Raw genomic sequence first — 15084 nt, 5'->3', positions numbered from 1 at the left:
TTCAGAGAAAAAAAATCACAGTGCATTTAATATTAAAACTTCCATGGAACTGCCCATGACCTCAGCACATACCTTCTATCTAGGTCTCTCAGTGCCTACAAGGTCTGGTCTTACCACTGTTTTTCTATTGGTATCACTGTGTTTCTGAGTCGGTGATTTTTTTTCAATTTAATATAACCCCACATTGTTCTATTAGTTCCAGCCCTCTTTCCCCTGCCTCTGCTCTGTGAATGCAATTATAAGCTGTAAACAGATGTCACCTTTGTGCTGCCATAAAATTTTTTTATGGAGGCACAAAAGCTGAGTGAACAAATGTCACAGTGCTTTGTCATGCCACCAGTGCCCAAATTTGTGAGCATGACAACTCTAGGTAACAGCTTGTGCTGTTTTTTCATGGGCCGTCATCTATTTCAGGGGTGGGCAATTATTTCGGGCGGAGGGCCGCTTACCGAGTTTTGGCAAGCCATCAAGGGCCACATGACAGGCAGCCAGGGGCAGATAAATATTAACTTTCTAAATTTTTTAGGGGCCCTGCAGGCTGGATAGAATGGCCTGGTGGGGGGCTGCATTTTGCCCATCCCTGATCTATTTGCTTAAGGCAGGAGAGTATGGGCAGCCCAGAGCTGCCTCCACTCTCCAGCCAGCCCTGGCAGATACTTCCAGGGCTACAGGGGCCTGCAGGGAAATTCCCAGGGTTCATGTCTGCAGGTGCATGGTTTTTGTGTTTGCAGATGCATGCCTTAGGAATCCCCACTCCATGCCCCAATTCAGGGCACACCTCTGCAAGTTGGAAACCCCAGGTTCCACCACTTCCAAAGGAGCATGCCCCAGGAATCTCCCAGCAAGGGATTTCCTGGGCATGCATATCATGCTGCCATGCCATAATTCAGAATATGCCTCTCAAGTGTACAGCTTACCCTGCTTGCACAGGCACACCCCAAGTCAGGGTGTAGCACCTGGGGCCACTGTCTTGCAGGATAATGCCCCAGAAGCAGCAGGGGCTTGGTCCTGCAGGATAACCACCCCAGCAATGTCTGTAGATGCCACTGAAGTGGATCAGCTGGGCACATCCCAGCACAGCTGATCCCACTCTAAAGACTACATCTGTTTATAGCTACAGTGACAGAAAGGTGCCTTATAGCAGTACAGTTTACATTTCCTCCCTTTTGGAATAAACTACACTGAAATGTAATTCATACTAGGATAAACTCTGAAAGTTGTCCAGGTATGACTGTACCAGTATAGTTAAAGTTATAGTTAAAGTAGTACTGCTTGTGTTTAGATAACCCAAAGAAAACAGGAATAGTGGGCATCTGAGTAGCACACTCCAGCCCTACTCTCACAAGCTGGTTATGGAAGAAGTTCCAAGCAGTAAAGTAGCAGAGTTTCTACATGGGAATAAGTTCAGCTGAAGCTCTAGGATTAATCTATGGTGGACTACTCTCGAATACAAGCATATTGCTTTTCAACTTCTATTCTCTTTTCATTAAATGTTTTACTATTCTGTCAAAAAGAGTGATAATAATTTTCTTATTGCTGAACTGTATTTCTCTACACTTTAGGAACCTGTGAAAATTATTTTTTTTTCTATTAACAGCAAACTTCCTCATTTTGCAGTTAGGGTGGCTGCATTTCAGGTTTTGTGTAGACAGATGGTCATTATTCTGATTAATTGAAGAACATATGCATGCATAAGATTTCAAATGAAAAATGTATGTATTGCACAGAAAATGGCTAGCCAGTATAAAAGTATAGCAGTAATTTTCTTACAAAGTTTACAAAATATAATTCAATTTGTTATTATATAACCATTATATGAACAGGAAAGTGAAAGGTATGATTAATGGCACTTCATGGTCTTAACAAGATGCTGACTGACTCAAACATATGCTACATACCTTTTATCAGTTCATAAATATTCATGTCCATAAGTTCACATATTAGTGCAAGAGAGCCAGATTTTTTATCACTGAAGAAACAAATAGAGAGTTTTTGAGAATGAAATACAATTTTTTTTATTTATTCATGGACTACAGAAAAAGTACTTGTCAGCAGAGGAGGCAGTCAGTTTAATCAATATTAAATCTGAGATGTTTTCAGTTTTACCTAATATTTACTCAAACGTGTTTACTCAAATTAAGGTCTGAACATACTGTTATAATTTTAGTTTACAATGACATTGTTCCATATTCTTACCATCCAGACCTTCTGCTAGGAAGTCTTATCAGCTTTCCAAATGCTCTGAAGTTAATGGAAAGCAGGGCACAACAAGTTGTTTTAATGTTAGATACTATTCACAACATCTGGAAGCTCTCAGTAAAATACCAGTAGCAAAACATAATATAGCTATAAAGTATAAAATAAACAGTTAGAGAGAAACATCATGCCATACCTGAATATACTTAAAGTAAGCTCACCCAGCTGTTGATCTGCCTAGCAAAAATTAGTCATGTTTTTTTAAAAAGTGTCCAAGCTTCTAAAAATAATCTACGTTTTGCCAACAGCAGCAGTTTTCTACATTGTCCCACTGAGAATGCTTTTCAGGATGGTAATTATATGTGTCCAAGCTTGTCTATTTTTGCCTGGTATTGTATATAATGACAACAGATAACGGTGACTGCAATGGCTAAGAGCAGGACCCATGCATCCCATGACTATGAAATTCCTTCCTACTGCCCCAGAATCTCAGTTTACAGTTTTCAAAAATGATTTCCTAGCCTGTGTGGTTGCTAAGAACCATGAAATATGAACGGAGTAAACTAATGTAGTGTTGCCTGCTTAAGTCTGCCAGGAGCTTGAACATCTCTAAGCATGACCTGCCCTCTTCATTTCAGAGGGCCCTGTGAGCTCTACAATTTTACTGCCAAAGAACCTGGCATTTTCTAAGCTGTTATGGAATTTACATAGCTGCAGCTGGGCACCTGACCCTATTTTCTGTTGTTTGCCCTTCTGGGACCTGCCTACAGATGCCTCTTGCTGTCTAGCTTTCCTCATAACAAGGCTGTAATTGGATTACAGTGCATGCTCCCTGCACTGCTGCACTGAGCCAGATAATGGAAGAGCTAACTGCTGGCTACCAATCCAGATTGGGTACCGTTTGCTGACAGCACAGCAGCTGAGCTTTAAGAGTGCTACACCTGAGATGCTGAAAACAGCTACAAGTTTTCCTCTTCCCTGGCACCTGTGGAAACAGGTCTGGTCAGTGAAATAAAACAACCTGGAATCCCTGATACACAAAGATGATTAGGTGCTTATACCCAGCATTTAATGACCACTGTTCATCTGCTATGCAACTCTGCCACTGCCACTGAACAAGCGCAAAAGCTAACTCTCCCATGTGTTTTATGGGGAGCCTGGCTAGGAGCTACGTCCATTTGGCAGCTGGATACCTAGGAGTTAGGTTCTACAGACACTTATACATGTGCCTGATGCCTGCTCCAATGCATGCTAGTTAGCATGCTTCAGAGCAGACTTGATTCATCGAGTCTGCCAGTGTGTGCTAATTAGCACCCTCCAGCAGCTTGAGTGTCCCATATATTCAGCATCCCCACACTTCAAAATGGTGGTGGGGGTGCTTTCACTAAAGCTTGTTGAATGATTAAAGCCTAATTAAAGCCCTCCCCCCATTCTGGAGCATGTGTAAAGACACCCTATAGTGCCTAAGTATCTTTGAAGATGTAGCCCAAAGGCTTATGTTTCTAATCCCAGTTTAGATGTAACCCCATCATTTTGCACAGTATACTATGCACAAATTGAAACATGCAATTAGGTGAAAATTGCATCATTTCTTACTTCATGAGTGCAAGCAGGAGTCAGACTAATCTGCTGAAGATTTTTTCTTTACTGGAAAATAACATCTGGTTAAATGCCTATTGTTGTCTCTGAACACTGCTGAAAAATGTTCAAGTACAAAAATTAGGGAAAGGAAAATAAATATGATACTTACAAAACCACCTCATGTAACATAAGAATATTTGGATGTGGATTCAGACGCCTCAGAGCTTGTATTTCTCGCAGATTATTCACTTGTTCAATACTGAAGTATAATAATAATAATAATAAAAATAACGTGAATGGAAAACTATGACTCGGCCTCTTAAGTTATGGTATCTCACACTGTCATTCCTAGAGTTGTACAGCTCAGGTACTACCTGTTGCTATAGGTTATTGTTAAAAACATTATCTAAACCTGTGTGATCACTACTATTAAAACTGATTTAAAAAAAAAAAATAACAACTAGTGTGAAAACCTGATACAATATTTGATTAAACACATCTTTCAAGTGGCTAATTGTATCACTCACTCCTGGACTCAATTAAACATCAGAACTCATTACTACAGTAACACCTGTGAAAAAAAACATTGGGGGACCTGTAATTGCTTAGAACTGATAACTGCGTGATAGCAGATTTCTGTAAGCTGGGTTTTTTGTTTCATGCACTGATCGAGTTAGTCAAGAATCAAAATCTCTGTGTTCCAATATTAAACTAAGAAAAAAGGGTATTTTGTGAGGTCAAGGTCAGTTTACATTGCTGCTACCTGTAGCTACAAATTCACCCATCAGCAAAAGAGTAACCTCTGGGTAACTATCAAAGGATTGAAGACTATAGGGATGTTTGTTTTGACACTGTGTGGAACATGTCCTCAATCCCTGGGAAATACAGGATTAGTGGTGGTGTCTTAAATACAATAAACTGAGCACACATTGAAGAAATACAGGCAGTTGTCAACTTACAACGTTTCGAGTTACAGTGTTTTGCACTTACAACGTTTCTAAATTGACACCCTGTTTCAACTTTTTGACGTCAGTTTCGACTTTACAATGCTTGATCTGAACAGCAATAGAACAAGTTCGCTGTGTCACCCATCTCCCTGGAGAACATCAGTCCAAACTTCCTTGGACACTTCCTTTAAGAAAGCAGACAAGACTCCAGAAAAACCTGCGGCTAAAACTCCTGAGAAGACTCCAGCCAAGAACCCTTCAAAAGTCCAGCAAAGTCACCTCAAAAAGTCCTTCCAAATCAATATGATTGCTATTTACAATATAAATGCATTAATGTAGCTATATTACTCATCTATAATTGACTGAGTACAAAATTCTGGGGTATTTTTGGTGAAAATAGGGTATCAGGCCTTGGTTCAGGAACCAATCCCCCATTTATAACATTGTTTCTTATGAGAAAATTGGCTCCAAGTTACAACATTTCGACTTAAGATGAGGTTTTCAGGAACCAACTGTGTTGTAAGTCCAAGGACTGCCTGTAATTTACTTCTCTACAGTTAAAAACTACTTCAGAACAGGCATTTATTTTTATTAACCTGGCAACAGTCTAAACCATTAGTTTCTTATTTTAATACATCTAATTCAAAGCTACAATTGTACTAGAACCGACCGTAATTGAATAGATGTTTCTTTTGTACAGATATTTCACATTAGTATTTTTGAACAGTCTGAAACAAAGTTTTGATGAAAATACTTCATATTTCTTCTGAGAGAGACAGTACTTTTGGTTCTTCTATTCAATTAAAAAGTAGACTACAAACTTGGTTCATATTAGTGAGGCCAACCTTATTGACCAATGTGCCACAAATAAGCCAGTCCCTTTCACTTACCTGATCTGCTCAGTTTTCTGCTCCCTGACCAAGATGCTGCTGTGCTTTCTGCTTCTTGCCCTATGCTCCCTGCCTGATGTGATGCTCTGCTGTCTGGTTTCTGCCCTGTCTGCCACTGTTGCCTGTCCGTTACCCAATCTGCATAACATACACAGAGGCTGCCTGTGCCACTTGTAGCATCTGTGCCACAGGTTGGCCACCCCTGGTTTATATGAGGGCTATTTTGAGAATCAGTCAAGGTAGTATAATTTCCATCTATTTTATTTTCATCAATTGCAATATGCATAAACTAAAATATATACTGAAAAATCTGTTTCAGTTCCTTTTTATCTAGGTTATTAAATAAAAGGTCCCAGACTTTAAGAAGCAGAAATTGTGGAAAGAGTAACTCCAAAGTTGACCTCTGTATGAACTTGTTAAAAAAATCTATTGCTGGAATCCTGCCTCAGAAAATACCCTGCCAAATTCCAACTGTGAATAAATAGTAATAGTAGTGCTGTAGTAGTAATAATATGTGGTACATATTTTCAGAGTGTACTCCCACCACAATAATTATTATTATTATCATCAACATTATTATAGTGGAAGTACACTGAAAAAGTGACTGAAGCTTCACAACTGGTTTATATGGCAGGGCCAGCTGCCTCTTCTTAATAAGACTACATCCTGTTAAACAAAATCTGATCGTTGACTTTAGAGAAAAAAAAGGAAGCTCCAGTTTTGCACATATAAAAAGATAATAGCACCACCAACCTGGCATACTTCTCAAAGAAAGCATCTTTTTTGTCAAATATCCCTGCCCTACAGACCGCTTATGGATATATAACTTTATTTAGCATCTGTAATATTGATTAAGCTGAGAACTGCATATTATTCTATATCAAATACTGAGTGTATCCAAGTTGCACTAGGTGCAACTCAGGCATGGACCTCTGTTCATCTTTACAAATATATACATCATCTGCTAGCCAGATCTGCTGAGTTTATCTGCTCCCTTGGACCAACAGCTTCTCTTAAGTACAATACAGAATCTATTTTCAGGGGCTAAGCTGACGGAGGAAGTTTTTAGCTACAGCAAAGGATGATTTTTCCCCCTTAAATTCATTCTTTAATATTTGCAGAGCTTATTTGCTTCATAATCTCTTCTGCAACAGAACACAGTTGCACCTGAAACTTTTTAGAGCAATAGAGCCAATTTCATCCCACTGTTTCAAAGGTATAACTCTAATCGAAGTAAATAAGAAATTAAAGTTTAACTTGGACCAGAATTTTGCCTTTTGCCAACTGGTATGGGTGAGCCACAACAGCTTTGATTAAAATGCTGAATGTACAGATGTACTATGAATTCCATACCACATATTTTCTCATTAAAAAATAATTCCTTCTATGACTAATAGTGTCCACTGTCAGGGGATATAACCACATATGAATTAAAGGCAAGTAAATATTATGAAAAGGAACAAGGTGCATAAAAGGAGTAAAGATAACTACCATATATCTGACTCATACTAAAATAACTTTAAAGTGAAACTGACAGATTGTCAGCTAGGAAGTTCCTTTACACAATTTGCCTTTGCTAATATATTCATGGTGGAAAGAAAAATAGCTTTAGTGTGTTCAGACATCCTTCAGTTTTCCCTTTTGTTAAGAATGCAGTTTCAATATAAAATCCACATCAGTGAAGAGGTAAGAACAAATGTTATGTTAAAAAAGTAGTAATGAAAACCTCCAATCCTCTCTCTAATCTTGTCTCAATTAAGAGATGTCAAATTTACTATAGGGAGTACCATGAATGGGACTTCTCATGGTAGTGAGCACGACACCAGATAGTAAGTGGTTGTATGATCGGGCCTCCAGTTCTCCTTTCTTACAATAACTGTGAACAGATATCCAGAAACCTTTTTTAGTTTTAAATGTATATTTCCCCATTTCATTTGAACAAGATTTGCAGATTTTGGGCAACAGTATGATCAGCTATGCCTACCTTTCAAAATGCTGCTTCATTTGTTTGCATGCATAGAAATTTCCATCCCTAAGACTCTGTGTCTTCAGAACGTCGGAAAAGGTTCCCTCTCCTATTTTACCAATTGGTTTATATTCTAAAAATAAAAATATATCCATTTAAAGTCTAAAACTCAAAGTTATATTGAAAACAGTAAATAAGTTTATCTCTTGTTGATTTGTTAAAATCTGAAATATTTTCAACGTTATGCTTTTTGTTTGCACGTTAATCGTTTGAGAAAAAAATGAATTAGAACAAATTAGCATGACTGATGCTACTCATGGTTATATTATTGAGAATAAAATATAATCTCAGAGAGTAAGTGGGTACTTTCCTGTTCTGTACCCACATACCCCATGCAAAGGGCCAGGCAAAAATTCACATCTTATTTTGATGCCGTGTCTATTTCCCCATTCATACCCTCCAGATTTCTCTTTTGCACTGAATATTTACTTTCTGGATTATTTTTAAATAAGTGTATGTTGGCACTTTTCCATATCAGTTTGTAGCATAACAATAATCAGATTTAAAACATTACCTAAATGTTAAATTGCAGAGGATTTTCGATGTGGTCTTAAAAATAATGTTTTAGCGTAATACTGAATTGCACTTTATGGAAGGGACAGCCTGGTCCCACAGGACTTTAAATAGCATCAAGTTATAAAGTTTTCTTTATTTTTATTTATTCTTGAGCTTTTCCTTGTCTTCAACATAATTCATTTCTTTCTTCTTAGCTGTCTCAACATTGTGATCAGTGGTCCTACTCCCATTATACTGACAGTTCTTCAATTCATTTGTATCCTCCCGTCTCTCATGAAGGTTCAAAGTCCATCCTGGTTCTGTCCTTGATAGTCTCTACAATCTCATCATCTCATTTAGCTTCAGCAACCACCTTACAAGGAGGATTCACAAAACAGGGAACAAGGAGGTAGTACAGTGGCAAAGATCTTCTTCCTCCTCTCACACCTCTCTCACTACAGGAACCTTACACCGGTGGAGACCTACTACTTCTAGATGTAGCCAGGAAGTTCTGTAGGGAAATAAACTACTTAAAGCTCTTTCTACCCTTGAGCATCAGCTTTACATGTCAAATGCCGCTTAGCAATCAAAGTGCTACAACTTCATTTCTTTTCTTCTCTCAAAGCCTCACATTTTGTCTCAGTGGATGCTGTGTCTCATATTAACATAATTTAAAATCTTTCCTTACCTCATTACCCAAGTTCTCATGTACTTGTTTCTTGCTTATTGTAAAAACTGTCTTTATAAACTTTTTTCCTCCAACTTAATAGCAGTATTTTGGCTATTATCATAATCTCCAATACCATATTCCTCACTGATCACCTTTGTCATTTGCTCCTTATGCTCCTTCTAAGCCTCTCTCTTTAGGCAAGTGGTTCTCAACCTTTTTAGACTTGAGACTTTATTACTCTCTTTTTTATAATTTTTGTCCAGTTTAGATGGAAATATCTTACAAGGAACATGCCAGTTCATAAAATGCCATTTGGACTTCCTGATGCTATAGGTTTACCTGTTCATGAACTACTATACAAGTAAAAGCAGAATCAATACAGGAAGGTACCAAACCCTATCACAGACTCCAAAACAAAAATGATATAATGAAGTCACTAAATCCTGGTTACTGACTCTTGATAATCCTAATAAAACAGGTGACTTAGCTTGTTTAAACTTCAGTATTATAGAATTATAAAAAAAAAAAAAAAAAGCATCTCCAGCAACATTTTATCCAAATGTTATATAGTTGAGGCAATATTGAGGTGATGCTGTTACCATAATGATCCAGGAAATGTGCAAAAGGTAAAAATTCTTGTGGGTGATAGATTTGATTGAATTAGCTGCATGGTTGGGGTAGACCACTGGTCACCAACCAATGAATCTCGATCCACTGGTAGATCTTGGAGCCTCTTAGAATCAATCTGAGGCTGCAGTGGGGGGCTGAGAGCCTGCATGCATGCACACATGCAGTCAAGCCCAGCAGGTCAGTTTGTGGGGGAGAGCAGGGGCTAAATCGAGGCCCCTACGGTGAGGGACAATGCCACAGAGGCAGGAGCAGGGGTAAGTTGAGTGGAGCCCTGGCCGGGTGCAATTTACTTGCTGGGGAGGCGCGCCCCCAAATAATTTTTTCTCCCTCTGCCTTGATCCACCCCCCACACCCCTGACTTACCTGCTGGGCAGGGGATAGGTGGATGGAGGCAGCACATAGTAGATCTTAGGTTGCTTTTAAATGCCAAAGGTGATCTCCTACTTAAAAAGATTGGAGACCACTGGGGTAGACATAAGCAAGTTTTTGGGTATCACAGTACCTATCCTCAGGTCTCTGGGAGACAAGTAGATAACGTATTGCTTCATGGTATCTTTCTGCTCGAGGAAAAATCAGTTACTGGACTAGCATGGAGTGATTTAAATATTTTTAAGTCAGACTGGGAATTTATAGAACAGATTTGATAATTTGTGCTACTGATATCTTGCATTAAAATGTATAAAGAACAATTGTCAAGACTTAAAAATGCACTCATGATAAGGTCTCTTAGTTTAATTGAGGTCACTTTAATAAGCAAAAAACAAAATACTGAAAACTGAAGCTCAGATCTTGCAAACACATAAGATTTCTAACTGTATTTGACCTAGGTTTGATTCTGCTCCTATTCAAGTTAATGAAAGAATTCCCAGTTACTTGACTGGTGTGGGGTTACTTCAATGAGACTGTTCACATGCCTAAGTTAAACATATGCATATATTTTTGGAGAATCAGGAAGTAAAATGGCATTTTTATTGCACTTTTTCTCTTACTGGCATAAAATCATTGTTGCTTCAAAGCAATATTTCTTGTGGTAACAAAAATTAAAAAAAAGGAAAAAAAAAGTTCCAGAACAAACCTTACCAACCAAGATACTCCACAGTGGGAGTGTCTACACAAGATGTTTACTGCACAACTGATTAATTAGCTGCACAGGAAACAGTGTGTGTCTACACATGTGCCCCTATTAGGCTGGAGTAGATTAATTAACTCCACAGCAGGGTACTACTTATAAATACAAGTACTACCCTGCTGTGGAGTTTTTTTTACACTGCAGCGCATGTGTACACACTTCCCTGGCTGGCTGAGACACAAGGGTGCTTCAGTGCAGGGGCTGCCTGCTGGCTAGCCCCATACTGGTGCACCCTCGTGCCCCAGCCAGCCCCTCTGCAACACGTTGAGCCAGAGAGAGCAGCCCTGGGCTGCCAGGCTGACCCCCTTGGCTCCCTGCCAGCCAGTGCTGCTCTAACCCAGCTCCATGTGCTGTGCTCCTGGGCATGCATGCAGACATGATGCCCCGGTGCAATAAGCTCCAGAGTTTATTCATGCACACTAACAGTACATGTAAACGTATGTCCTTTTCCCTCCAGAGAAAGGATGAAAAAAAACAAACACCTGTTAATTATGTTGCTTAATGCACTGCCAGAAAGCACTCAGAAGGCACTGTAATGATAAATGAAGTATAATAACTTACATAGAACATTTGAAAAGGTATTTAGACTTTCCATTCATTTTACAAACTTATGGATTTATATGCAGACAGACCAAAATTTCAAGACTTCTTCAGGGATATGATTAGATAACTTGGGGTAAACAGTTTAAAAGGGACATGGATTTACCTCACATCAGCTGTTCTATATCAAGTGTTCTTACCCTGTAGTACAGGGAATGTCAAATTAATCTAGCCCCATAGGCTGTCCCTGAGCTGGTCTGTGGGCTGGACTGGGACAACTCTCTGTGCAGTGGTTGCACTGCTGGGTCCTGACCCCAGGTCATATGCAGCACATACTTGCCCTGGGGCCAACACAGGGCACATGTTGCCCGCTGCCCAAGGTGCATGGGTTAGACCAGAGGCGGGCAATTATTTTGGGCGGGGGGCCACTTACTGAGTTTTGGCAAGGCATCGAGGGCCACATGACAGGCAGCCCAGGGCAGATAAATATTAATTTTCTAAATTTTTTAGGGGCCCTGCAGGCCAGATAGAATGGCCTGGTGAGCCCCTGGGCCACATTTTGCCCACCCCTGGGTTAGACCAAATGTGTGCAGCCCAAGCTAGTGCCAGGTCCAGCCTGCATGCTACAGGCAGTGTGCACCCCGTGCTGGTCCTGGGTGGGGGCATGCTGCATGTGGGGTGGCTCAGCTGCACATACTGCATGGGACACAGGGAGCTGGCACAGAGCACACACTATGTATGGTGCCCTGCCAACTGGCTATGCATGCTAACTCCAGGTCCAACATGGCTCTATATGAAACACACACCCTGTGCAAGCCCCGTGCCATGTGCAGTTCACACTGGCCTCGGGGCCTGTTGTACACACAGCTGCTAGGGCTGGCACAGAGTGCATGCTGCTAGCAGTGCATGGGATGGACTTGACACTGAATGTGGTATCAGGGTCTGGGGCTTTCTGTGGCACCCCAGGCCAACTCCCTGTGCTGCCTGCAGCACTGGATCCAGCCTGAACACTTGCATGGGGTTGGGTCAACAACCTACAGGTCTGATTTATGGGCCATGTGTTTGACACCCCTGCTGTAGTAGATGAAAAATAAACCACAGCAGAGGGCTAAATTGCTTTTATTTAACATCTACCATGTCATAAGCACATCCACATGAACAGTAGGGCTATGCAAAATGGCACCATTCTGTTTCAATTTGTATTTCGACGGAACAGCGTTTTGTTTCGATTCGCATTGTTTTGACACTGTTTCAATGTTTCGCCCATTGGCTATAATGGGGAAGCTTGAAACAGCCTCTCTCATCCGGCAGGCAGATTGGGGCCTGCAACCCCAGGAGGGCTGTGTGCCCACAATCTGACTGCCAGATGAAGGAGGGAAGCCAGGTGCCACTGCCTGGGACCAGTGCCAGCACGCCATCGGTCCCAGGCAGCAGCACCCAGCTTCTTTCATCTGGCAGGCAGACTGGGGGGCTGCAACCCCAGGAGGGCTGCGGGGGCTGTGCGATCAGGCTCAGTTCCCTTCCCCAGTGCTGCAATTGATTGGGCTGGGGAAGGGAACTCAGCCCAGCTGAGCTGAGTTCCCCTCCCCAGCACTATGATGGGGCTAGGAAAGGGAACTCACCTCCCCAGTGCTAGGGAGTAGCCGATCGTAGCACTGGGGAGGGGAACTCAGCCAGGCTGCTTCGAAACTTGAAATGTTTCAAAACTTTCGAAACATTTTGACTGCCCTCATTTTATTTCAAGGTCGTTTCGAAGACCTTCATTTTATTTCTCTGTTTTGAGCTCAAAATGAGTCGAAAGAGTGCCAAAAAAGAACAGCTAGAGAAATTTTGCACAGTCCTAATGAACAGTTACTGAAGTGCTGCTAACATGTAGTAAAATCCCTCCCCACTTTCACTTTTTGGTAACGAATTTGTCCGCCCACATCTTTAAACCTGTGTTTAGGTGTTGAAGGGTAGCATTTCCAGAAGAAGCCAAGTGGCTCTGAAACAAAACTCATTGATTTCACACATTAAAGTCTGATGAAAGAGAATAACCTGGTCACACCATTTCAGCTTTCTTGACTTACGGCTGTTCAATATACTGGAAGGTAGTATCAGTATAGTACACCAGTGTAGGAAGAAACCCTGATTATACCCAGTTTACTCTCCCTTTCAGCATCTACTATCGGCCACTGTGTCACAGGATACTGGTCAAGATGGACCTATGGTCTGGCTCAGTCAATGGCAATTCTTATGTTCTTATATTTGGTTATCAATGTTGGGTCTGAAGTTTTGGTGGTATCATAGGAAAGATGTTAGGGACCCTAAAACTGCCATGTTAATGACAGATGATCATTAAGACATGTGGGACTGGAGAGTTGTTTTAACTGCAATAGTCCAGGAGAAGTACAAGAGGCAAGGTTGAGGGGCAGTGATTTTTTTTAATGAGGTCAGCTGTACAGGTGGGGGAGAATTTGACAAACTTTTGGCCACACATGGCTGCATACAATTTCTAGAAAAAGAGGGCCAAAACTCCCAACTGATAATTACTTCTAGTAGCATCCATCATAAAATAGGTGCTTTTGACCTTTCTAAAATGTCTGAAGAAAGTGGATAAGAGACTCAGACGGGTGAAGAGTCCCAGGCAGTTCAGCAAGGAAGGACAGCGGGGAGAGGCATATTTAAACACATCTCCTAAGGAAGTGAGCAACAGGTCAGATGTAATGCCAATACGGGCAAGAGCTGTGTGAGAGGGAAAAGAGTAGCCTGCCCCAATCGCACAGGCACCCGCAGCTTGGTAGCTGCCCTCCAAATTAGTGAGGGTGACGTGCGCGTTTGGAAGGCTGGAGAGGTGCAGGGGTCTGGTGGGGCTGCAACGAGCAGGAGGCAGGGAGATCTGCACCACTATCGGCCATCCAAAGAAGGCAGACACACAGACAGACATCTCCCAATTTCCTCATGGAGCTACTTAGATACACCTGCGTATACGGATACAGGGTGTGTGTCTGTTGCGAATCTCTCTGCCTACCACCTTGCCCCCCGCCCCCCGCAGACGTCCCCATTGGCCACCAGCCCCCGTTTCCCACTGTGGTCTCTCCCGTGCCCGCACGCACGGGCCGCGCTACTCGTCACCAGCCCCTCCCCTGCTCCCCTCTGTGGTCACTCCAGTGTCTCCCTTTCGCACGGGCCGTACCATTCGCCACCAGCCACCCCCCCCCTCCGCTCCTTGCTGTGGTCCCTCCTGTCCCCCTGCCCCCCTTACTGTTCATCCTCCGCTCGGCGGCGGGGTCCCGGCTTTTTCGGAAGCGCCAGCCCTCCTCGCGCCGGAGCTGTCAATCCGCCATGTTGTCCCGCCGTCACCCTGGCAACCGCCCGGGCTCGCGCTGTCAAGCCAAGCACAGGACCTAGGCAGCACCTCCCGCCCGGCCACTCACCTGCGCACGCGCAGTACACACCCGTTCGCCCACCAGCTCGCGGTCACACAACTGCGCAAGCGCAGAAGAGCCCCTCCCAGGGGCACCTAGCCGCGCAAGCGCAGTGCAGTTGTTCTCTGCTCTCTTCGAGGCGGAACCTCCGGGCTGGCTTCCCAGTTTCAGGCTCGCGCAGGCGCAGTCACGTCCTGTCTTCAGGGCAGGGGGAGGGTTGTATGGTGGTACCTTGGGGCTGGGGTCGTAGCTGGGTTTTGATGCAAGTTAGAGCCCGGGACCATCAGCCCCGCCTTGAACCTGTCTTCTGGGTTTTGGCTGTTGCAGACCAGCTAGACCAGAGCTGTGTAGTGGGAGAAAGCCCAGGGCTTCAGCAGGTGCTGAGGGGAGGCCCAGCTGCTGAGTAGGGAGCAGTGACGATGAGACTGCAAAGGGCAGGGAGGGAGGAGCAAGGAGGGTGCTGCTGAGAGGCAGAGCAGTTAACCCAGTGGGGGTCTAGAAGGTATCCAGGTAAGGGGGTAAGAATTGGTAGCTCTGGTTTAGACAGTGGCCCATGGGCAGATCTGAGCTGCA

The 15084-nt window shown here is 42.6% G+C and overlaps 1 protein-coding gene across 3 annotated transcripts in view; it reads right to left on the bottom strand.

Annotated features, from left to right (window-relative positions):
• The window catches only part of MOK (MOK protein kinase), a 38445-nt gene extending 23913 nt beyond the window's left edge, over nucleotides 1-14532 (bottom strand). For 2 of the 3 annotated variants that reach the window (XR_002097614.1, XM_019518550.1), the window contains exons 1-3: nucleotides 7599-8219; nucleotides 3947-4036; nucleotides 1899-1969 (exon numbers count right to left, since the gene is read on the bottom strand). Coding sequence is in view for 2 of the 3 variants with exons in the window: in XM_019518550.1 (XP_019374095.1) it covers nucleotides 1899-1969; nucleotides 3947-4036; nucleotides 7599-7735 (298 nt within the window). In the remaining variant the exon portion in view is untranslated. Of the gene's footprint in view, nucleotides 1-1898; nucleotides 1970-3946; nucleotides 4037-7598; nucleotides 8220-14348 lie in introns of those variants that run through there. The other variant, XM_019518551.1, reaches the window with a different exon arrangement.
• Nucleotides 14533-15084: the final 552 nt, after the last annotated feature.

Source organism: Gavialis gangeticus, unplaced genomic scaffold (genome assembly GCF_001723915.1).
Source record: "Gavialis gangeticus isolate Ggan-Ray unplaced genomic scaffold, GavGan_comp1, whole genome shotgun sequence".
In the NCBI taxonomy this organism is placed as follows: Eukaryota; Metazoa; Chordata; order Crocodylia; family Gavialidae; genus Gavialis; species Gavialis gangeticus.
This window is presented reverse-complemented; position numbering and strand designations above follow the sequence as displayed.